Source organism: Phallusia mammillata, chromosome 6 (assembly GCF_965637545.1).
Source record: "Phallusia mammillata chromosome 6, kaPhaMamm4.hap1.1, whole genome shotgun sequence".
NCBI lineage: Eukaryota > Metazoa > Chordata > Ascidiacea > Phlebobranchia > Ascidiidae > Phallusia > Phallusia mammillata.
This window is the reverse complement of record NC_137257.1, coordinates 2278922-2303254: the sequence shown is the minus strand read 5'-3', so window position 1 is coordinate 2303254 and position 24333 is coordinate 2278922. Positions and strand designations below refer to the sequence as shown.

The following is a 24333-nucleotide window of genomic DNA, read 5'->3' as shown; positions in this document are numbered from 1 at the left end:
GTTTTGTAAAAAGATTTGCGCTTCGGATCCCTGGAAACAAATTATTGTTTGCAAAATATTATTAAACCCTAGTTATTAAAGTTTACCAGTTTTCAGCTTTGTAGTATGCTGTAAAGGTAGATAAATCGGGTTTGGATAGTAAGTTATTTTTGCAAATTAATTTGGTGCAGGAAGTTATTTTTGCAAATTAATTTGCGACAGCTATAAGTCGTCACAATCAAAAATGAAGGAAGAAAACGAAATTAACAAAGGAGGGGGCGTCAAAAAGTTTCGCTATGTCGGTCCAACCAAAAAGGAAACACTACCACAGCAGTGGTCACAAGAACCAAGCAACATAAATGGATTTTCATTCGGCAAACCTAAATCATCTAGTCTCGACTTAGACAGCGTTTGGAGTATTAAACGCAATGTAACTGTGTCTCAAACTTCTCTTCAATCAAGAGGGATGAATAATTTTAACCGAAATGACGCCACAAATTTGGGGAATACGTTTTATTCGCGACATAAAACAGTTGTACCAAAGTCGGTGCAGCCTTCAGAAAGCAAAAGTCACAAACCGAAAATGTGGATGCGTGGAAGTGCCCACAGTGTTTCAAATGCAAGCAGCAGTCCTCAGAATGACCCCATGAAAGATGCTGACGATGATGAGTTTGATTTCGATCTCTTGTCTCCTTCAACTAACAAATGGCAGTCACAAACGCACGGGCAAAGGAACTCGCTAAAAAGTATAACTTTTTTCATGACCTGTAATGTGGAAATAAATAAATTTCAGAACATCTAAAATATACAGGATCACTTGATGCACCTTGATATTACTTGATGCACCTTGATATCGCTTGGTGCACCTTTATATCGCTTGGTGCACCTTTACCTAGCGATATAAAGGTGCACCAAGGATATAAAGGTCCGCCAAGTTTTATAAGGTGCATTAAGCGGTGATAGTAATACTCCAAATGATCCAAGTGATCTCGTATATTTTAGATGCACCTAATAAATTTACTTGTTCTTTTATTTAAAACATGTGTACCTGTTCGTATATCTTACAAAAACAAATTAAGATCAGCATTTATAAACAAATTTCGATCTTTATGCAAGTTAGTCTTGTTAAATGTAATGAACTGTGATGGCTTGCTGGTCCAAAAAAATAATAACAGTAGTATGTTGCATGTATGTACACATACTGTACAAGAAATTGATTTGTTTTATTTAGATTCAACATCAGCACCAAAGAAAACATTTGGTGGAGGTGGGAATCGGTACAGTGACAAGTATAACTCATCATCATACTTTGATTTTTGATAATAGCCAACTGCATAGGGCATTTGCAATGTAAAATTGACTACATGGAAGTTAACTGCAGTGTTTTTGTAAATTGCACAGAAAGTGTTTTGAACATTGTGTACATCAACGGACACGTGCATGGTTTATTTGTGATTACTTAAAACAGCTTACCCAGTGTGCTTTGTTTAACAAATAATATAGAGTGGTACTAAACACGACATGGTACAGTATGATACTTCATGGTTTACCTAATGTGAAAACATATGACATAAAAGGGATCGAATACCAGATTAGAAATTAATTTGCAATCCAAACCATTTACCCTCAACAGCCTTAACCATCAGCACTTTCACATGTCCGTAAAATTATAATTTTCATATAAAGTCAAATTTTTGTTTAATAAAGTGTATTACCTTGTGGTATTGTGCATATTACCACTGAACACATGGAGTAAGCTTCAGGTTTCCTGGAAACCATAAACCATAGGGTAACGTTATAAACTTTTTCAGCTATGGTTGTGTATGTGAACATTTGGAAACATTGCTTCATTACATGAGATGTTTTTACATCTTTTCCACCTCTGCGGGTTAATGATAATGTGTGGGGAAGCATGTACAAAGATGTAACATTGTATTCACGTCTTGCCATTTGAGACAAACATTCCATGTGACACAATATATGTAGTGTGACAGTTCATTGTTGTGAAGGTGTTGAGCATGAATCAGAATTTGTACAGTAACTTAACACTCATGGCAATCAACCCACCCAAAAAACATTGCCCTATGATTTCATCTAGTGAGAACTGTTTCTTAACAGTGTCTTTGAGTACAAGTGATTAAGTTTGTGTTATTTTTTTGTATTTTTGGTACAGTATTATATGTGTTTTTGTCATTCAATTCTATTTTTGTCTTTGTAAGCTCTAATTCCAGATTGTACATTATGTTTTAGTGTTCCATAGACCAGCTTCAGCCACTTTATTTAACGCTTGACCTTGTATATGGCACAGAATAAAATATTTTGTACGATGCACAACATTCACAAATCTAAAAGTTTATTTTTTACTGTCAGAGCATTTATATTCATTGATTCATACATACACATTTTGCCATTACAAGCCAGTCTATTATCACATAATCACATCTTATGAGCAAAGTATTTTGAAATGCCATTTACAGTTTTATTTTCTATCTTCGTCATTGTGCACTGTGATAATTCAATGTTGTGTAACTTGTTTTTCTGTGTATCATACTTTTGTGTGCTTGTGTGCAATAACCATTTGTAGACACAATAAAATGTGTACATATGTATGAAACTATTAAGACAAATATCACATAAACTAAAATAGCATAATAAATATTGAAGCAAAACTGAATACAGTGAAAAGATAGTTGAATGAATGTCAGCACTAAATATCATGATGCGTCTTCTTCTAAAACATTATCATCCTAAAAAACAAAGTGTATCAAGCACTTCACACTTCATTTGGTCTATTTAACAGAATTCATTTTACCCTTTATCAACGACAACAAAATTATATCTTGAAAAATATTTTAATTTTCATCTTACCTGATTATCGGAGTTTTCAGATGAAACTTCTTCCACAGCTCTAAAAATGAATGTTCATTTTTAATGTAGAAATGGTAAAATATTTAAGCCTAAGTATAGGGCACTTGAGTTGAGAATTTAAAATTACTTGATGTCTGCTTTTACCCAAACCCGAAATTTCCCACCATACAAACACAAACTTTTTAGTGTAAAACATACCTAACTTGGGCCAGAATTTAGTGTCACAAACAGTTTTTAGATTTACCTATGCCTTTGGACAGGGGTGTCAAACATGCAGCCCTCTAAGAGTTTTTGTGTGGCCAGCAAAGTCACTTTTAGAAGTTATGTGTTTTACTCAAACCCTGTCGGACCAATGAGTTCACATAATACAATCAATCTCTAGGTAGAGCTACTAACACCATAACGCAAATGACAACCAAAGTCGATTTGGTTATATCTCCAAAAATGCTCCTGGTTAGGGCTATTAGGGTCGGGGTAAGGTATTAGCACTTAAAATTCAATAAAACTAACCCCAAAAAGTAGTTACTAATGTAAAAAATTTAAAAACTTATTTCCCATTCCAACCTATTTATAGGCCCTAAATAAAAAATTCAGCTCTTTACGCCCCCTAATCTCCCCAGGTTTTCATTTGCGTTATGGTGTTAGTAGCTCTATCCAATCTCGATTAGCGGTATATGTAACATTTTACAGGATGATCGAACGAGCCCATTTTTAAAATCAGCAATTGCAATTGTTGCATCATATTTTATACCTTGTTGTGTCATGGTAGGCCATTGTTTCCACACAAAGCAATAAAGCACAGTTTACTCTTTTACTTTGCTACACTGTATATCTGTTTTTTTTTAGGTACGTAATGTCATTTATGAAAATTGTACTTTTTAATCATGCAATTTTGTTGTTGTCATGTTACACTGTAGCAAATGTTGGGATGTGCGACCCTAGACTAACTTAAAAGTTTGTTTTTGGCCCTCAAAAGTTGTTTTGAGTTTGACACCCCTGCTTGAGGACACCTAAAATCTCTTTTTAGTTCAATATAAGTGAATTAAAATGTAAAAAGCTGACTAAGAAATGATCATAGTTAACATACTCAAGCGTTGTATCACATAGTTGGTCCAACTGAGGTGCAGATTTCGACAGAGAGTTTGAGCCAATTGGATACAAGTGCCCATCTATTTCCAATGTTTCACTGGATGGGCTATCAATGTACCAGGTACTGACATTGAATGTTGAGCTGCGCATTTTATGGGTGCGCATTGGTTTTACCGGTTTGGGAGGGTGGCTTACTGAAGCTGATCGCAACTGTAAATAAAGATGGAATGATAATAAATCAAAACATAATGAAACAAAAATTTAGATTTATAAATGTCAGAATGTTGATTGTCAATACTGTACTTTCAAGCGTTCACTTACACTTGGCTGCCTGATGCTATTTTTCCTCTCTGGTTTTGAAGGAGGTATTGATGACGCAGATTGTTCATCAAGAACTGCGCCTTCACTGTGTGTGCGACGATGCCTGGGCGAGTTGCTTGCTTTGTTTTCATTCCTCTGAAATTGCAGTGATACATAGTTCATGGCTCAGTGATTGTTTAATGCAATTGTGTCACCAATTGTTCCTTCACCGTACCAGACAACTCAACCCAACTCAGTAAGGTAACAGGTAACCCTAAGTGACAAGTCCTTTTTACACATACAACTGTTTTCAATCAAAAACCAAATGTTTAGTCTCTGTACTTTATGTCTATATCCACCAATATGAGCAATTTGATAAAATGTTTTTATATTAGTTGCTACATCATAAAACTAGAATGGTGGCTTTCCGATATACTTCCATTTTATATATTCTATACGATATTTACCAATTTACTATACATATCATTTGATCTACACATATGGTTGTTTTTGTAAACAAAAACTAATGGGTCCCCACATGCGTGTTTTTGCGGATTTACGGTAAACAAATGTTGCGGTGATTTTTTAATTCTTAAGAACAAATTTTTAGAAAGCATTAACCCAACAATAAAAAAAATTTGTTTGTATTTTTTTGCACTATTATTGTCGTATAATTACAAAAACAATAAAAAAGAACGAAACAAATACTTTCAATTTAATCTCTTGCTTTGACCCAGATATTGTCGTCCAAGGTCGGGTTTTAAACACAATTTTTTTCTAGAAAGCTGTAACAGTTGTGTTACAGACAATTAAAAAGCGATTTGCTGCAAGTGTATATATAACTTTTCATTTAACTTTGTTTCGCAAAACGAGTTTTTCATTTAACTTTGTTTCGCAAACGAGTACCATTGACCTGTAGTAACCTTTAGGGTGTACACACCAAACGACTGTTTGACCTTTTGACACCGTTTTCAATAGCACGCCGTCCTTGGTGTTCAACAACACCGTTTGACCTAATATATACATGCCTTGAGTATTTGATTAAAAAAAAAACCGCTACGTTATGACGAAAGAAAGTTCTGAACTGTGTTAGTAATACCTACTAATTGACCTTAAGTAACCCGTGGTCATGCAGCGGCCAACCTGACACTGAGCATTTAAAAAAAACTTTTATCTTGCAAAAAAGTCAAGTTTATTTTTTCATATTTAGTTTGTTTAACAAAGTTTTCCTTGACATATACGAAACCGAAGCACGCTTATTAGGTTTAAATCGCGTCATATGTGTGAAACCTTTGCCAAAACTGAAAATGTGAGTGATAACTTAATAAAACGACATAGCATTGCTGTGCAAAACAGCTGATTTCTAATCACCGAAACGACGTCTCGTAAAACGTCTGTCCAACGTCAAGCTGAGCCCTCCCGCTCTGCCCTATTATTCGTAAACGTACTCTCTTGGGACTTCTGCCTACAGTGTCTTTCTTGACCAAATGAGCGTTAGACACATTTACGTTTCGGGGGCCTGTGGGTGTGTCGCTGGGTCATTCGGGGTCAAACTTCAGGTGGACCAAGTTCAGATTTATATCTAACATATGTCCAAATTTCAATAAATTTGAAGCACTCTTTCTTTACTAAACGAGCGTTACAAACTAGCGTTAAAAATTTTACGTTTCGGAGGCCTGTGGGTGAACCGCTGGGTAATTTGGGGTCAAACTTCAGGTGGACCAAGTTTGGATTAATATCTAACATATGTCCAAATTTGAATAAATTTGAAGCACTCTTTCTTGACCAAATGCGTCTCACAAACCAGCGTTAGACAGAAAAAAGAAAAAAAGAAAAAAGAAAAAAAGAAAAAAAGAAAAAAAAATACGGACAAAAACAATATGTGTCCCCTTCAGGGAAGGGGACCCATAATTTGAAGTCAATAGATTTGAAGTCTTTATCTATTAAGGGGGTGTTTAAAATCAGCAACCTTGTAGGGAAAAAGTTTGGGCAGTACAGCAAAAATACAAAAAAGAGAAACACTATTTTACAAAGTTCCTAACTGTGGTTTAACTACCAGGAATCATATTTCCAGCTATATTACAAATTAGGAACTTGGTTTCTTGTAAATGTGGGTTTGTTAGGTTAAATATCTCAAGTGGACAATGCAATTGATTACATGTTTTGCTTTTTAGGTTCCACAAGCTAAACTTGGGTGACATTGCATTAACTCAACCGACAAATTAATATGGATTGAGCTACACTAAAAGTCGCAAAGCTTAAAATATGAACAAAATTGATACCACAGAAATAACATTAACACAGTTAGCATGATGGAAGACACATAAAGCAGCATGCCTCATCAGGAAATTCCCACCCACTGTTAAATAAAACAAACACAAATATTTACAGTAGCATAACTTACAGGATGCTTTAGAGTTTGTGTTCTTTGCCATGACGCATCTTCTTGAGGTAAAAACTTTTGGCGATATGCTCGTCTGACAAGAAAAAAAACATTGTCTCGGTTTTTGAACATATACACTGAATAGAGAAATGGTTCTTTTTAATTTATTTTGTGACTTGTATTTCATATGGGAGCTATTTGTGTCTATTTTCATTCCACAATTACGTTGGTTTATGCACCTCATTACATAAAAAGCATTGTCTTAAATTTGAGGTTTGATCAGTGCAGCTGGTGACAATACATTGACTGAATAGGCTAGGCTAGCAACATTCTCCAATTCTGTTCTATGTCACAATAAAGAAAAACAATAAAACAAGTTGTTTGCAACATTTAAACATACCTTACTGAAGGCCTTAAACTATGCCATTCTTGCTTCGTAAAAAGAGAGCTTCCATCAACTAAATCAGCCACATCAGTTTGTTTCACTTGCAGGTTACTGCTAAAAATGTCGCTATCATCAACAGTAATCTCTGGCACCTCCTTGTGGCTGTAAAGTCTGTTATTCAAGCTCTTGCTCCGCTGCTTCTTAAACATTGGTTTAAACAAATCACTTTCGTCAATGTCTGGATCCTTTAAAGGAATTTTGTAAGGGACAACTTTAACTGTTGGTGTTTCTGTCTCATTAGTTGCATCGTTGGCTTCAGTATCGTTGCAGTTTGAATGAACAGTGGCTGGTGAATTTTCATAAATGAAATCCACTTTTCCTGTTAAAAAATATAACTAAACTATCAATTGGTCGGATAATAATCAGCATAAATTTTTGAAAGAACATTATGTCACCATTTTAAACAACCCAATGCACTGATGTGACTAAATCATTTATTATAGTAGATTACTAAGATTGTCATTTATTATGGTAGACTACTAAGACTGAACTGTGTCAGACCCTCTTAACAGACTACATTAACATTGTAATCTTAGTATTTAGAAAATAAAAAACTGAGAATGGAAAATTATTTACAAAATAGCAATTCCCTCATTATGACATACCATTTGATGACCTTTGCTTTACTTTATATGTTTTGTAGAGAAGTATCATTGCCACCAGTACCAAAGCAAACAAAAAATTTAGACCTGCAAAAATATGAAGAAATTTGCAATTGGAGATGTAAATGAATATTATGAGAGGTTTACAGGGGGGCAGTGAAGGCAAATAAGTATGGTGGAGTCAGCACTAAAAACAAAATTAATTATAAAGGGGTCAATATTACAAAATTTTTAAAAACCATTGGTCTAAGGCAGTGGTTCCCAACCTTTTCGGTTCCCAAAAATTCACTTGAGAGAATTCCTCCCTGGTTGGAAACCACTGGTCTATGGTAACATCACAACAAAAAATGACATTATCATACTGCTATATCGAACCGAAAGTGTTGTTCAGAACTAATCAATGCATGAAAAATCTCCAATTATATTTATCCAGTCTGTATCAAACAGAAATTTTTATAACATAACTTTATCACTCACCAACAACCAGAGGTATGGTGTAAGTGTTTAATGTGTCCGGACAGATTGGTTTCGTTTCTGCTGTTGTGCTCGCACTGCACTGCTGTAAGCGGACTTGAAATGGTCCAGAACCTAAAGGGCAAATTGCATGACAGTTGATGGAAAAGCAACAGATCTTTGAAATATCACATACGCATGCAAAACATAATCTATTTAAACATAAACACATTTATCATAAGTAGGGATGCGCCAAAACAGCAAGTGTTCTGTTCGTTATAATGCACCCGAGCGTGCTCGGCCGAGCACCGAGCATCTCACATTAATAACGTCACAAACATCCCCTATTCCACGCAAGTTTTAGCATTACAAGGTTGCTTAACAACTCCCCGATATAATGCGACCTGATTGGTAAAACTAAATCAAAATCACCAAATCCAAACTTTAAAACAAGTAAGGTAGCAAAATCCTATAGCAAAATTGAAACAAACACACAAACAGGCAATGGGTTATACCTGAGCAGTTGTTATGCACTGTTCCCATAAACGTACACAATCTTGTCCTGGTCCCAACATTGTTCAGGCAACTGCCTTCCTCAGACCATGTGCTCCAAGCTGGACAATCGTTAGTGTTGCAACTCACATTCCATGTTTCAGCTTAATACAAAAACTTGACTGGTTTAACTTGTACAGTTAAGATAAGGTTTTTTAATATAAATATAACATTCATAAATATTAATTTAAAAAGCACTTTGCCTGATATGATTATAAAACAAACAAGAACATCATATTTACCATTTTGTCTACAAGTTCGCCTGTGAATATTTTTTCCACCTCCGCAAGTCACTGAACATTCACCAGATGTCCATGATGACCAACTCTGTGACAGAAACAAACTAAACTTTATCATGGGTAAAAAAATTACAGTGAAGTAACAGCTTTTGTTTGTGATGTTTAGAATGCTTGCAGGGATGTAACACAACAAAATAAACTATCAAAGTATTTAAATTAAGCAAAGCAATTTTTAGACCTCTTTTAAATTAAAAGTAATATATTATAACACATTAGACAAGTAACAATCCACGGCCTATCTCTTGTCACCAGCTGCACTGATGAGACCTTATAGATCAGAATAGCGTGCACTGTCTGCAGCTTATCATTGATTGGCAACTTTACATAAATGTGAAGTTATTTGAACTAATTTTTGAATTTTTGAATCAAAATTGGCCCAAGCTGTTGGTCTTTGCAGCACAGTTCCATGCAACATACAACCTTACCAGTTTTGGACACACTTTTTGAAATTTCGTTTCTCGAACAAATCCATATGTTCCTGAACATTCCAAGCTTGCCATGTTGCCCTTCATACACTTGCGGGTGGTCGTAATAATTCCAGATGATGTACACGTTGCATTGCACTGCACAAAAAGGATAATACATAATGCAAGGATATTCTGGCATTGTGCAACTTGTCATTATGTAAACTACAGGTTAGAAAGTATTAGTGACAATGTACAACAGATAATTTATGGTAAAATATTATAAACTTTAATAGCCATTGTTGGTGAAGGAGATCACCCAACAGAATCAAGCAAATACTCCGGAATCAAACAAATACTCAGGGATCAAACAAAACTAAGTCAGAGGTGGAAGCATAACTTTGAGGCATTATACAGCAAATAAAGGTAGTATATATATAAGCTGTTGCTGCCTGCCATAATATCAATTTTACAGAGCTCCATGAAAAGGTAATATATGATGCAAGTACACTAGCAATACAAAGATAAATTTGGCAAATATTATGTATTGGAAGAAAAGTGAAAGAAATATTGGTAGAGAAAACCACCTTTGGTACAGTATGGCAGAAACACAAGCAATTAAAAAAACTTGCTCCATTTTTGAAACTTGTTTTTTGGCATTAAAAATATAACCACCCAATGTTATTTACAACAAAAGCTTACATTTGTGTTACTTTCAATCCATGTTCCTTGGCACAATGATAAATCATTGCATGGAGTTCTCGATCTCAGAACACAACTAGAGTCATTTGAACATTTCTGTTCCTGCCACATTGATGAGTTGTAACAAGATGCTTCACATGGATGTGTGACCTGAAAAATGTTTAAATCATCTTAATGTAAAGCATCAAGCAAATAAATGATAAGCTGCATACAGTGTACACTGTTTGGACCAGTGGTTCTCAAACTCGGTTTTCGGGGCCGCATGCGGCTCTCAACTACTTATATTGCGGCTCGCATCAGACCTCAGAAAACCACCAAACATTCCTATTTTAGCTTTCAAAGTAATAATCTTTATTGATTTTCTCAAGGTTTCGTTTTTTTGCGGCTCCCTACACACTTAAAAAAAATACCATTTGGCCCCGACAATAAAAAAGTTTGAGAACCACTGGTTTGGACCAACAAGGTCTCATCAGTGCAGCTGGTGACAACAGATTGGCCCTTATGGCTAGTGTAGCCATTTAACGGCACTCCAGTTTGTTGGGAGTAACAGTGAGTAATAATTGTCCTAATTTATTAAATGACCAAACACATTAAAAAAAAAAGAATTAAAAAATGCTTCAAGCGAGGAACCACTTTTTCCATAAATAAACCACTGCAATTACAAACCAACAATTTTTACCTCTGGAACCTCCCAGCTTCCATTACAAGATGAGCAATTGTGAAGTTCCTCCTCCACTGTCTGGTTCCCATGGTGACAAGTCACATGATTCTGTGGCTGATCTGCAGTCCAGCATTGTAATAACCGCACGGTACAGTTAGTCTTCATGGGGCAACTGGTCCAGTTACTCCAGGTTGGCTTTACTTCCAAGGCAGTTCCACATTTCAAGACAAACAATAGGACAAACAATTGTGCCCTCCGCATGGCAAAGATTGCTAGATCGCACCAAAAATGTAGCACCTGTTTGTCTTCCTAAACATTTGTTAAGTAGAAACGTTTGGACACATGCTTATCAACATGAAAAAATCATTTTCAGAAGACAAATTTGACCGACAACATTTGTAAAAAAAGTTAATAAGCGTTGCAAAGTGATCTCTCCTGCTTATTTTACCCAATGTGTTTTGCTTGCTGTAACAAAATACTAACTTCATTTTTCTAAGATAACCTGATCTTTAGCTTATGCATTTCCTTATGGTTTCTATTAATAGTATCAACCTACACAATACAAGTTGGTTTCAATATAAAGTCATCTTGTTCAATCAACTGACCTTCTACACTCTCTTGGACACAATAATTTGAAGGTTAAACTGAGTTTTTTATCAGCTATTGTCTTGCTTTTGGCTAAAACTACATCAGTTGTCGGCTTAGGCAATAAGCATGGCTACTTCTGTGAATCATCTTCAAGACTAGGCAGGCTTACAAAACTACACATACTGACATCACAGCATTTCCTGCTACACACTACAAATATAGGATTAGTTATGACTGATTCTGTTACGTCTATTTCAGGTGTAGGCAAACTCCTGACTCATATAAATAACTGCGAAGCAATAAGCACAGATAGGAACAAATATGCAAATCAAATATTTGCATCTTCCCATAAGTGTTGACTATTTTATTGAACAATTGCGAATTCACCCAAAAGACAGCACGTATGTTTTGTCAAGTAAAAATAACAAACAGGTATGATAAGAGTGTTGTAGACATATTTTCCAGTTATATGTGGAAGTTAATAGTCATACGATTAGTACATTGGATATCAACACAAATTACAGATTACAGAATATATGCGTTAGTTTGCAAATATAATATATGTAATGTACACATAAACTGTATTCATTTTTCTGAAGAAAATATGTGATAAACACAAAACATTGCTAATTTTTTAGAAGAAAAGATATAATGTACACATATAGAAGGAACCTATCAATAAAAAATGGAAGAATTTGTCTAAATGGAAAATATAAAGTGTTTGTTCAATATCACAGTTATGCTTATAGGTAACACATAGAAATTTGACACTGGACTTTTCAAATGCAAGTTGTAGAAAACAGTGTAGACCACAAAATATTGCTGTTTAAAACAAACAGGTCACAAATAGAACTTACAAACAATTAATGTTTCTATTACTTTTCTATAGAGTATTATTATTTGCAATGTCATTAACGAGTTTTTTAACTGAGTTTTAATATAGTCATTTAACCAACAAACACACATTTCTGTTGCTAGATTTGACTTAAGTGAAAACACATTTGAAATCTATGACTTGACATTAGATGAGTTGAGCCCTTGACTTAATTTAATACAACAGAGCTAATGTACATTATTATTTAAACTGTTTTGTCTTAAAAATACACAGCTAAAAAGGGCTTCATCATTTATGGATGCAAAAATGTTAATTGGTTGATATTAGAATCATACTTTGTTGGAAAACAATGCTAATTGTTGCAAACAATCAGATAAAAGTAATTATGTGTCACTTTTGTACAAAACAGCACATTAAGATTTAAATGCTAGGCACACGACTAAATTGCAACAACCTTTGGCACAAATAACACAGTGACAAGTTTGTAAAAAGTAGATTGTAATTTCTACATTAACTTTTGGTGAAACAAAAATGTAAGTACGGCGTAACAAACACAAAATTAGATAAATTATATTTAAGAAGCAAAATTGGACCAAAAAATTTGCTCCTTTTTGGTTAAAAAAACAAAATGTTATGAACTAGACGTAACACAGACGAACATGAAGTTTTGATCGGGTTTAGTTACCTGGAAGAAGAAACATAGCTGGAAAGCACTGTAGAGGATTCAATTGCAGAAAAGAGTGTCTAAAAAAACGAGGGACTCATTAATAATTGTGTTTGGTATTAAGTAATAGTTTAAGTATTTTACTACTATAATGCCAAATTACATGGGAGCAGAACTCTAAACACAGTTCAAAAAGGACAGAACTCAAATTGGTTACTATTATCATTTAAAAATTAAAATTTGTTTTAAAACAATGAACAATCAAATTCATAGGGCTCTTATGGCAATTGTATTTTATTCGTTAACGCGCAGTGTAGTGTTGCGACATGCTTATTTTTAATCCATTTTTCCTTTTTTATCGTGCACTGTACTACGTGCATTCAGTGTTATTTACCCTGATGAAGGCGACATGTATAGGACGTTGAAACGTTGGAATAAATTACAATTGCCATAAGAGCTCAAAAAATTGATATTATGCCTGTTAGCAACACCTTATTTACCAATGAACAATATAAAGAAATGCATCTTAAAAATTACTTGTCGGCATTGGAGGTATAAATTATTTAGCAAACAAAAGTAACTGAAAACACACTTTATAAGTGCCATTTACTGAGGCCATTTAAAAACCATCACAAAATGCCATAAAAATTTTAAAAAAACATATCGAGAAATAGAATCATTAGTGTGCAAACTAAAAGTTGGTGTTTAAATTTTGTGTTTTTTGTGTAACGCCTCGCTCTAAGTTACTAGGTTACCAAATATCAACTGCAGTATTTTTTGGAAACAGGCAACATAGGGTCTCCCTATGTAAAGGTCAATGGAGTTCGCCTTCCTGGGCCTTTATTTATAGGCAAAAAATTTTCGGAATGTTCTTGAGAGGGGCAAAGATATAAGAGCTGATAGTTTACCAACACCCATTGTGACATGTGTAACTGTTTTCGGTCGACAAGTGAACAATGGCAATCTTGTTATGATTGTTTGTAACCAGACCACACAACAAGCTTCCGTGAAAGTTTATACCTCATGAAATCAGTTCGGGGGTCTTAATTTGATTCTAATCAAAATCTGCTTCTAAACAATGACTAACATTTTTTGAGCACAAAAACCCTTATTACAATTCTCATGTGCTTTGTTACAAAAGATGTTTTTTAAATAAAACTGGCAGCAATACTTATTAATAATCTTGTTCATTTTGAGGTAAATGTATAGATTTAAGAAGAGCGATAAATAAAACAAGTTTGTTAAAAAACTGCTTTACAACTCTGTTAGCAAATGAATGATGTTTCATGCACTTTATTTGACAAAAATTGAATTTAAAAATCTTAAAAACCGCCAATATAGGATGTCATTTTTTGGGACAGGCATAACACGTGACTTTTTAAGCATGTGAATGTTTAAAAAACAGCTTTTGAATATTTCACAAACAATTTAAAAACTCAAAGGTGTTGCATAAAAGTTTTGTTGGGCTTGACATAAATTAACTTATAAAACCACATGGTTTAAACTGACAACATAGAGAATAAAAAACAACATAGGAAAGAAAAACATGTCTTTTGTTGTGTGACCTTTTTGTGGATAGAAAAGTTTCTGACGATGACAAAGTGCTTTTCGAACAATCCAAGTTGTCAAGCAGGAAAGGCCAACACGGCTGAGCCATTATTCAATGGGGTTTAACAGTCTCATATCAAATTGCCACACAATTGAAACATTTTATAGAGGCGGAAGAAACAGGGGACAAAAGCTTCTGCTATAAATATATCTCAGTAGCGATATTATGGGACACTTAACAAATAAAGCCAGGGAAATCTGTCGTGTTGTTTCGGCTTTTCACTAAATCGAACCATTGTTGACATAAAACTTAGGGCCAAGCTGACTCAATAATATTTATTGGTTTGGGGGTGAATGTTTTAAGTGTTCCGTAACATAAGACATGATCTGAGGCACACTTACAAAGTTTGCCAGTATATCATATATGAAGGTCAATAGTTCTTGTTTTAAAGTGCACAAATAAAAAATAGATGCTGAAAATTGCCCAACAGTTTTCTGCTTAGTTTCATAATATCTTTCTTTGATAACATTTATTGGATTTTGTACAATAGGTAATATTTGTCAACACCCTGTTTTCAAAAGTTTGAAGAAAACAGTTATGCTGTTTGGGGCATACCAAGATGACAGTTGTGTGTCTAACTATGGCAATAATGCATCAAAAATGTATTGCACAAATATATGGCTGTAGTTTTTCTACAATTGTTTTATGAAAGTTGTGTAACATTGAGCCATTACAATGATAAGTTAGCTGCAGACAATAAACACTGTTTGATCTGACTATATCTAATATGGCCAATGTTTTGTCACCATAAGATCTTACAGTTGAAAACAGAACAGTCTGCATATATTAAGATAAACATTAGTTCACAACTGGGATCAGCCCTGAAGCATCTATGCCAGGGGACGGCAACCTTTTAGGTGATGCGTGCCAATTTACTTGTTACTTCCCTGTGTTAATGACCTCGCATGCCAACGTTTTTTTAACTAATAGTAGTTCGTGTCAGCTGATATCAATAATAAAGAGCAGAGTGTTTTGTGCATGCAAGGCTAAATTTTAAGACAATGGCATGATAAAACCTATAAACAAGCAGTGTAACAGGTTAAATTGTTACTTCAATATAAACACGCAAATCGGTTGGCGTGCCGTGAAAAACCACCTCGCATGCCAACCTTGGCACGCGTGCCAGGGGTTGCCGACCCCTGATCTATGCAGACCAGCAATCACAGCACACTCACATATAAATCTCATTAATGTTGGGTTTAGGTTGTTAAAATAGGGTACTCATTTTTCAGTAATAATTACAATAAAACACACAAAATACTATGTGAAACAAACCCTTGGAAAAAATTAATATTCCTACCTTTTAATGTCAGGACAGGACTGTTGACAGTAGAGGAGGATTTTGTGGACCCCAGAAGTAAAGAGGGTTTGCATCTTTGTCGTCAAACATTAGTTGAAACTTAAGCTGGAGAGCATCTGTGTCAGATAAGTCGGTTGAACTCCGCCGTCTATCTGCCAAACGCTGTCCACTGCCAACCAGCAGCTTCTGTAGTGAACACAAGCATCAACAAACAGTGGATTTGGTAATTGTTTTTTGTTTTTTAGAATCACCATTTTATTGTACTTTCAATGCAGTTATGCCCACAATGTTCTATATTGAAATTGTTTGTAAATAATTTGGGGCTTATCACAAGGTGCTTTTAAAATATTTGCAATTGTACAGTGACAGTCGATTATAACATCTGATTTTATCAAATATATAATGTTTATGAAATGCCCACAGTTAGGGAACTGCTGACCAAAGTAAATACTATACAACAAACATCACAATAATATAACAACATTTATAAGTTCAATTTACTTTAACATTCAAACCACTACAAAGATAAAAGTGTTATTTTTTTATTTTACACCAACGGTTACCAGACATTTCTTATTCTTTACAATTATGTTTTTTGTGACTGACCTTCATAATTTTTTGTTGCTCCCGAATAATGGTTTTCATATCAAACATATTTCCCGAAGCTTTTCTCATAGCTTCATTTAACGGAAACGTGAGAACAAAATCCCCAACCCTTGTTCTGGGCCACAAATTCTCTTGAGTGATTCTCTTTGGTGCTGTGCTTGCAATGCTGTAAGGCGACTCTGCAAATAAAGTAACATCGTAAAGTGACTCGGCAAACAACTTAAACTTAAAAGAGAATTATAAACTGAAACAATAAGGCCAGTTGTGGGATTTAGCCCGTTCGCACCGGTTTTATAGAACTGCCTCACAAAATTTTATGAGATCAGCGAACCGGTTAGCATTACTGGTTACTGTCAATGGACTTTTTGTAACAGAACCGACTGAAAAATATGACTTTTGTGATAGAACCGGCTGACAAAAAATTTGAATCTCACCACTGAATAAGGCCCTGTTGTTTGCACACAAAGCCGTAAATCGTAAATCTTTTCAAAGCCATTCAACAGGTTTGTAACGGAGTTCCCCACAAACAAGCTAGTGCCTAAATGTTTTACGGCTATTTTATGATTGTAACCATTGACTGAAGTAACACTAGGATACAATATTGTAGGTTGAAAAAAAATGAAGGAATTAAGTTCCACAAGCAAAATAACTTCTCTTTCACTACACAACATGTATGTCATAAAATCTTAACCAATTGTCTGTTGTATTTATTTTTGCTTAATGACATCGCCTTAATATTAAGACAAGGTTGATTTTATAGTTGTACAAATGTAAGTTTAAGGCAACAACACATCAACTTTTACAAAATGTACTTTGAAATGTAATTCGATTTATTAACAACTGAATATACACAAAATTGTAAACATACTCAAAAGTTTGAGAAGCTTATTAAATAAATAATAAATGTTGCATTTTGCCACTTTATAAGAAATTTGTTCTTCAAGATTTGCCATTAATCTGATAAAGGCATCTCGTATGTGACATGACAAAATCGAAATGTTGATATGTATAACAAACTCCTGGAAGAGCAATATTCATTTGTAAGCTTATTTAATGTTTGTGACATATCAGCTGGAAAGTAAAATTTGAAAAGCGCCTAATCTACAAAAATCGAAAATAAAACCACTTACTATAATCTGATGAATTCTTTTTAGGTTTTGCTCCGTTTCCACTTAAAACCTGTTTGCTGCTTTTTGGTAAATAAGCTGAAGTAACTCTTCTTGGGGTCGACGTAGGTGTTTTTCTTTTATGAAACATCGTTGGTGAATTGGAAATTTCTCGGCCCATTCCAAACTTTGAAAACGGGGCGGCTTTAACTGAAGTTTTGTTGGTAAAAGCCTGGTTTTGGTCATTTTTGATTTCTGTTATTGTGGTCAAACTGCCAGATTTGCGTTTCGGACGGATTGCTGCTACTGATTTCGATATTTCATCCACTGGTCGTTTTTTACCACTAGGTGTTGGTGTAACAGCGGCGTTCGTGGTTGCTTGAGGATTTTCGCTGTCAACTGCATTCTCAGGCTGGTTGGAATGATCAACGGATGAAACACTGGACGATAAACTCCCAGAACTTGCATTGCGCGGTAAATCGTTTTGTGAATTTGTGTCTAAAAAAAGAAAAAAAGTAGATGTGTTTAGAAGTTTGTAAATGACTATGGCACAATAGTGTATGTAAAAATCACAACAAAACACTGCAAAGAAAACAACAAAACAAACAAATGTTAAAAAATTGTACAAGCATGTTTTGGGTGCCAAAAACAAAGAATCTATTTTGCAAACAAACTTTTATTAAATGAAATCTATTTTCCAAGTTTTAATTGCTAAAATGTTAGTCAGTGATGTTTAATGATGTATCTTTTTGGTATTAGATATGTCTAATCTGTCTTTGTAGAGCTCTTGACCACATACTCATGCATACATTGAAAAAGAAAATCCGTTGCAAAAAATCTTTTTCAAAAATTTAAAACTTAAACAAACTGGAAAACAGATCAAAAATTTATAACTGAGAACAGCCATAAAGACCAGCAATCATGGCACACTTGTACATAAATCATAGTATGTCAGGGTGATTCAAGGTGCTATACCGAATCAGCTGGTCACCAAGCATTCCCATACAGCAAGGCACACTTGGCCAAAGTACATGTAAAACACAAGTGGTCCAACCCATTGTTATGCGATAGAGCCTCATGGACCCCATTTTGTGTCCAAATTAATACAGCAGGTAGAGGGAAAAACACATAAATTATCTGATTTTTACAAACTGGTGGGCTTTAACGCGAAATTGATAGGCAAAATCGAATAAAACTTTTGGGTTCCAACATTTGAGCGTGATAATGCACGCTGAATGCAAATATGTAAGGTTTACAAGAAAATTAAGCGGCAAAATTTACATGAAAAAAGCAATTTAGCTTTTAATATTACGGTGAAGTGTTAGAACCCGAAATTTTCATTCAATTTGGCGAATCGAATTCGGGTTTAGGCTCTCCAGTTTGTAAAAACCAGACAATTTATGTGTTATTTGTCTCTATCCACAGTATCATTTTGGACACAAAATGGCTCCATAGGCTTTATTGTGTAACAATAGGTTCGACAACTTGTGTTTTATACAGACTTTGCACTCGACGACATACATATACCTTTTATAGATTCACTGGAGCCTGGTATTATCTGGGGCAGTGTTGTGAAAGGCCTGGTCACATTTATTTCCTTTGTCAGTGGTGCCCTTGTTCGTTTTCCAGTCACTGGCAATAAAGACGAAACAGAAGTTGTAGAATGCTTTGATTGTCTTGAGACAGCGGTTCTCCTTGACAATGGCCTAGTTGGACTTGGTTGAACGGTGTTTTGAGATTTGGATTGAGTGCTTGAAGTCAAGGAGGTAAAAACTTCAGGGCCACCATAAAGGCTTCTGGACACACCTGGAGTAGGAGTTACTTCTTCGCGGTGTGTAAGACCTCCATGTTCTGTGTCTGTTTCTGCGAGAAAATTTTACAAAAATTTAAGGGCCGTTTACACAAGATGATTTTTCTTGGGAACAACAGCTAGGGAACCAAAATGTTGTCATACATATACATAGAACTAAAAAATGATAAGCTGCAGACAGTGCACACTGTTTCCACCTATAAGGTATCATAAGGCCGATCTCTTGTCACCATCTGCACTGATGAAACCTTAGAGGTTGAAACAGTGTGCCTAGTCTGCATCATTTATTAGCTCTATGCTTTTACAAAGTTTTGTTTGTTTCTGTGAAGTAACAAAATGTTTATGTAGTGGGAACTATACCAAGACATTGCTTAATGTCCCTAAGCTACAAAATTGATACTTACCTTTGAAATTTAACAAATCAATCAAATCGTTTAACATTGATCGCTTCGCAATGAAATCTGCTTGACAATCCATGCTAAGTGCTGGACTAAAGTTCACCTACAAAACAATATGTTATAAATCATTACATTGGTGACCTTGCAGTAATCATATTTATATTTTATTGAGAGTCTCAAGCAGTGGTGGGATTCAGCCAGTTCGGACCGGTTCTATAGAACCGTCTCACGAAATTTTGAGATCAGCGAACTGGTGACTTTTTTGTGATCAAATCGGTAGACAAAAAATTTGAATCCTACCACTGGTCTCAAGTAATAACCTAGTTAATAGTTAACAAACCACTTAGTTCAATATTGTGTACTGATTTATTAAAAGGCTTGAAGTTAAAGGTAACCAGACTATTCTGCATATGATTACTCTTACCTCTAACAGCCATGGTTTCATGTTGTCGTCAACGAGAATGTCAAAACCAAACACCTCAAAGCAGTTGCTACATTTTGGCACAGATGGTGCTTGTGTGGCGAGGGTTAGAGTTATGATATTGCTTATTCGCATCCATAACAAAGTTTCATCAATATCTCCTGATTGGCGAAGAAAACTTCTCAGCTGAAAATAAGAACAAATTGCCTTGTAACCATTAATTATGCATCTGAGTGTTAACTCTCAAAATAAAGTAACAACAATTAACCGAGTATTGCCCATCCAGCACTTTTATTGTAAACAATCGACGTCCCATACAAGACGCTAGGGATGTGCCAAAACTGCAAATGATCTGTTTGGTCGAGCACCGAGCATCTCACTTTAATGCTCGGTGCTCAGGAGAACGCTCGGTGCATTATGACATCATAAAAAATCCCCTTTCTACGTTTCAGCTCTACTAGGTCTCTTACGTCACCGGCTGTGTTTTATTAAGCTGACATGCCCTTTAAGTACGCGTTTTCCCACTATCTAATACATTTGTTCATAGACACCGTTTAGAACACTAGTTTCGTATGTTAGCAGGTCATGAATATGCAAATGCAACGCTCGGGTCAGTTTGTGCAACTGCTCGGCCGAGCAGCGAGCATTAAAAACAGCGATGCTCGGTACCGAGTACTCGGGTTCTGACTCGGCTCGGCCCATCCCTACAAGACGCCTTCATCAGGATTATACATTATGGTTATACATTATGCCTGGCAGCAATAGCCTTTCACAACAATATATTAGTCCAAAAAAAGTTGTAAACATGAATGGACATCTACAAAAGCTGCACAGTGTGCCCAAATATCATTTATCAAAAAACAAAAAACAATGTAGCATAAAAATTTTCGTATTGATAACCCAACGCTGTACACAAGTGTTGGCAAAGATGAAACCCAAGAAAACATAGATCCATATGTGAAAATAACTTGAAATGTGTTTTTACCTGAGATAAAGTCCACTTGCATCCTGGGCCTACTCTCTCCTTATCTGTGGAGTATGCTGGACCGTATTTGTTGATGGATGTATTAGTTAGATGGGAAAATACATTGTTCAGTTGGTTGAGGTCAAATTTGTCTGTACTAAATCGAGCAATGCCCTCCTAAAAAATGCAAAAAGTGTTAAGATTAACTTTTTTAATTTCTGAGATTTTTTTATTTTTTAGCATGCTTTTGTTTTGTTTTTGCAAAAAATAAAACTGGTTACCAATACCCAAATTTACTGAAAATTACAATATAGGCTGTGTGCATTCCCCAAAAAGTTGCCACAAAATTCCTTAGACCAGTGACAAAGTGTTGGTACAAAAAATTGATACAAAGAAACACCCGATTTAAAATATATATATGTGTAATTGCAAAATGTATGCGTAATACTCTAAAACAGTGGTTCTCAACCAGGGCGTGTATTCGGGGGGCCACGTGTGTAGATTCACCAGAAACACCCACTAAAATCCATTTTCATTTTAACCTCATGCCCTAATTTAATTGACTATGTCACATGCAATTTGTCTATATTGAGGTTTCTTACGATTACGGATACTTGTTTATTCTATTCGACCTGTTTAAAGCCGGAATTAGTACCGAAATCCAACACGAGATTGCCATTTAAATTTTTAAGGGGGCCACATGACTTACAGAGTTACTTGAAGGGGGCCATGAGGCCAAAAAGTGACTTTTAGGGGGCCACGGTCCACGAAAGGTTGAGAACCACTGCTCCAAAACATAAAACAGTGCCGACCAACCTGATACATATAAATAGTGAGAGGTTGAAAACTTGGCACACAGACATAAATTCTCAGATCAAACTTGTATCCTGATATAAGGTAGGGATTGGAGATATAGCGCTGCACTACAACTGAGCAATCGTAAGCAAGATGTTTCAAATCATGAAAGACAAAAATCCCTCGGCCTCTTGACAGATCAACTGGTTTGCATATCCAGAAAAGATTCTGCAAGTAAAATTTTACTATTATCCTTCTTACACATGTTCTACCGGTCAAATTAGATTAATATTGTCCCTCATAATCAAATGTTTTAATTAGAATTGCAAAAAAAGTTTGTCTGTAATATTTAACAATTTGTTATTTAAAACACAATAAAACGAGTAATTTCAACTGATTCAGAAACTGTACCTTTTTTCCATATTTTTGTGACTCTTTGGCATAGTCAGATACAAACTTGGTGTACTCATTTGGCAGAATGTATGCAGCAGGATGAAAGTTAAAGACCTGAGCTCCGTGAATGCATCTAAATTTTCAAAACACATCAACTTATTGTTTAAAAAAAATCCAATATTATATGCTGTTACAAACTATTTTTGCTTAAAGTTTAATACGAAAAATTAAGAGAAAATGTGTTTCCACTTTAATGAGAACATTTTACATGAAATACAACAAATCGTCAAAATTAAGCAAACTACACAGTATAAACAAGTAACGTACATTGCACGAAGCTGTCAAAAGCTTAGAAAGTCAAACAAAGCAGTTTAGACAGCGTTCAGAAGTAGAGAACTAAACTAATGCCTAAAATGTTGAACACATGTATAACCAAAAAAGCAAGTACGATCAAATATAGCAATAAAGTAAATTCAAAAATGCATATAAACACCAAACTCTTACCTCATGCGACGAAGGTTTCTAACTAAACTGTCCTTTCTTGTTATTGCATCAGTCCTGGGAAAGTGATTTAATCGTTGCCATGGTTCCACCTCATCATGCTCGGACTTACGGAACCTCTGAGTTTTCCACCAAAGATTCCATGCCCCATTGTTTTTCTCCTCTGAATCCTCATCAACCTCATTCCAGCCTCTCTCTGTTAGGATCTACACAAAATATTACAAGATTTGGTAACCAGAAATCAGAAAATCTACTTCATATTATGCTTGGCAGCAACATTTTAAATACTTAATTTGGCATTTGTTTAATTACATTATTTCATTTTAGCAGTTTCGAAGTGACAGAGGTCAAGGCAGGACAATTAAATGCTGTTAGTGCAAAATTTCCACGTCCAACCCCCAAAAATTGGTGTGCAAAAATTTGTTTTCCGAAAAAAAAACATGCATGCAGGTGCCATACTTTGCACACCGGCAAAATAGCATAGCCAGGCATCACCTTAGAGAACTGTAGGAAACAAAACACAAAGAGTAAATATTTACAGGCTTTTAAAAATCTTGTAGTTGCTATGGTAATAGTAACACACAGTTTGTGGAACATGAGGTTTTTTGAGGTCACACTGATAAAGCCTAACTCTCATCTGTTTTGACCTTCATTTGTTTGATTGGGACCACTTTTATGAAACATAAGATTAGAATTTTGATGAACACGTTTTTTATTTGGCTCCTGTATTTCGTTTCATTTTCAACGTACAATACCTGCTTTAAAACTTCTGGTACATGCTCCGAGGATTTTAGCACTAAACCATCGTCTGTATTATGCAACACCATTTTCCTCCTGGTCGTGGCAGAAACTGTATTTTAGCAGCATCCTAAAAATTCACCTCATTGCATTGCATGGGATTCTGAAACGAACAATATTGACAAAATCTGCTGAGTCATATTACGTGCATATAGCTTCGCAAAAATATTTGTTTCGAAACTGAAATTACGCAATAACATCAACAACAGAAAGTAACAATCAAAATATGAAGTTTTTCTGATTGCAGATTCAATTGGGGTTTGACTGAAACGTATAGTCCTTAGACTCCTTACTGTCTGACTGGGCTGACTTACCTGACAGTTTGTCAGACAAATAACTAAGGCGACAGTGTTTCACGAAATATTTTTGCTGCTGACTAGGCTGGAAGAGCCCTGATTGACGATTGCAAGAGGTCTGAATTCCTCGATCGACTTTTGGTGAAGGCCTGACTATGTCAAGTACCAATGGAAAAGGCCTGACTCTCGCTATTGTCTACTGGAATTGCCAAACTGCGTTAAGTGCCAACAAAGAACACACAAAATTTCGTGTTTTTTCGAACACAGATGGCCCGACTGTGTGAAGGGTAGAAAAGTATCTAGGCTACAGGTTTCGGTTGTCGTGTGTTCTACGACATTAACTTCTGAACTCCAGGAACTAAATGGGATAGTTTTGCTCATAGACAAAAGTTGTCGAGATGAGATTAGGACCCATAACATTGTGAGCAGAATTAGGCGATTAGGTGTTTGGAATACACTGATGAGCAATACAATGTAACATCACTAAGACAAATTATTGTGGAGATTATCGA

General features: G+C 35.3%; 3 protein-coding genes across 3 annotated transcripts; 1 reads left to right on the top strand and 2 right to left on the bottom strand.

Annotated features, from left to right (window-relative positions):
- The first annotated feature begins 9 nt into the window (after positions 1–9).
- LOC145232494 (uncharacterized) lies at positions 10–2596 on the top strand. Its single transcript, XM_080097130.1, has 2 exons — positions 10–725; positions 1211–2596. The coding sequence occupies exons 1-2, from the start codon at positions 224–226 to the stop codon at positions 1297–1299; spliced, it is 591 nt and encodes a 196-aa protein (XP_079953256.1). The 5' UTR covers positions 10–223; the 3' UTR covers positions 1300–2596.
- On the bottom strand, positions 2316–11604 carry LOC145232493 (uncharacterized). The gene is made up of 13 exons (XM_080097129.1): positions 10756–11604; positions 10077–10226; positions 9396–9533; positions 8914–8998; positions 8635–8775; positions 8144–8254; positions 7670–7753; positions 7020–7383; positions 6641–6713; positions 4258–4392; positions 3935–4146; positions 2848–2887; positions 2316–2726 (listed from the first exon to the last, which is right to left on the bottom strand). Exons 1-13 carry the CDS (start codon positions 10996–10998, stop codon positions 2694–2696), a joined length of 1809 nt encoding a protein of 602 aa, XP_079953255.1. The 5' UTR covers positions 10999–11604; the 3' UTR covers positions 2316–2693.
- Positions 11605–11674: 70 nt separating this feature from the next.
- Positions 11675–23654, bottom strand: LOC145232492 (uncharacterized). The gene is made up of 12 exons (XM_080097128.1): positions 23483–23654; positions 22731–22933; positions 22245–22359; positions 21855–22061; positions 21060–21215; positions 20078–20260; positions 19660–19756; positions 18973–19308; positions 17470–17943; positions 16340–16518; positions 15734–15919; positions 11675–12904 (listed from the first exon to the last, which is right to left on the bottom strand). Exons 1-11 carry the CDS (start codon positions 23552–23554, stop codon positions 15743–15745), a joined length of 2199 nt encoding a protein of 732 aa, XP_079953254.1. The 5' UTR covers positions 23555–23654; the 3' UTR covers positions 11675–12904; positions 15734–15742.
- Positions 23655–24333: the final 679 nt, after the last annotated feature.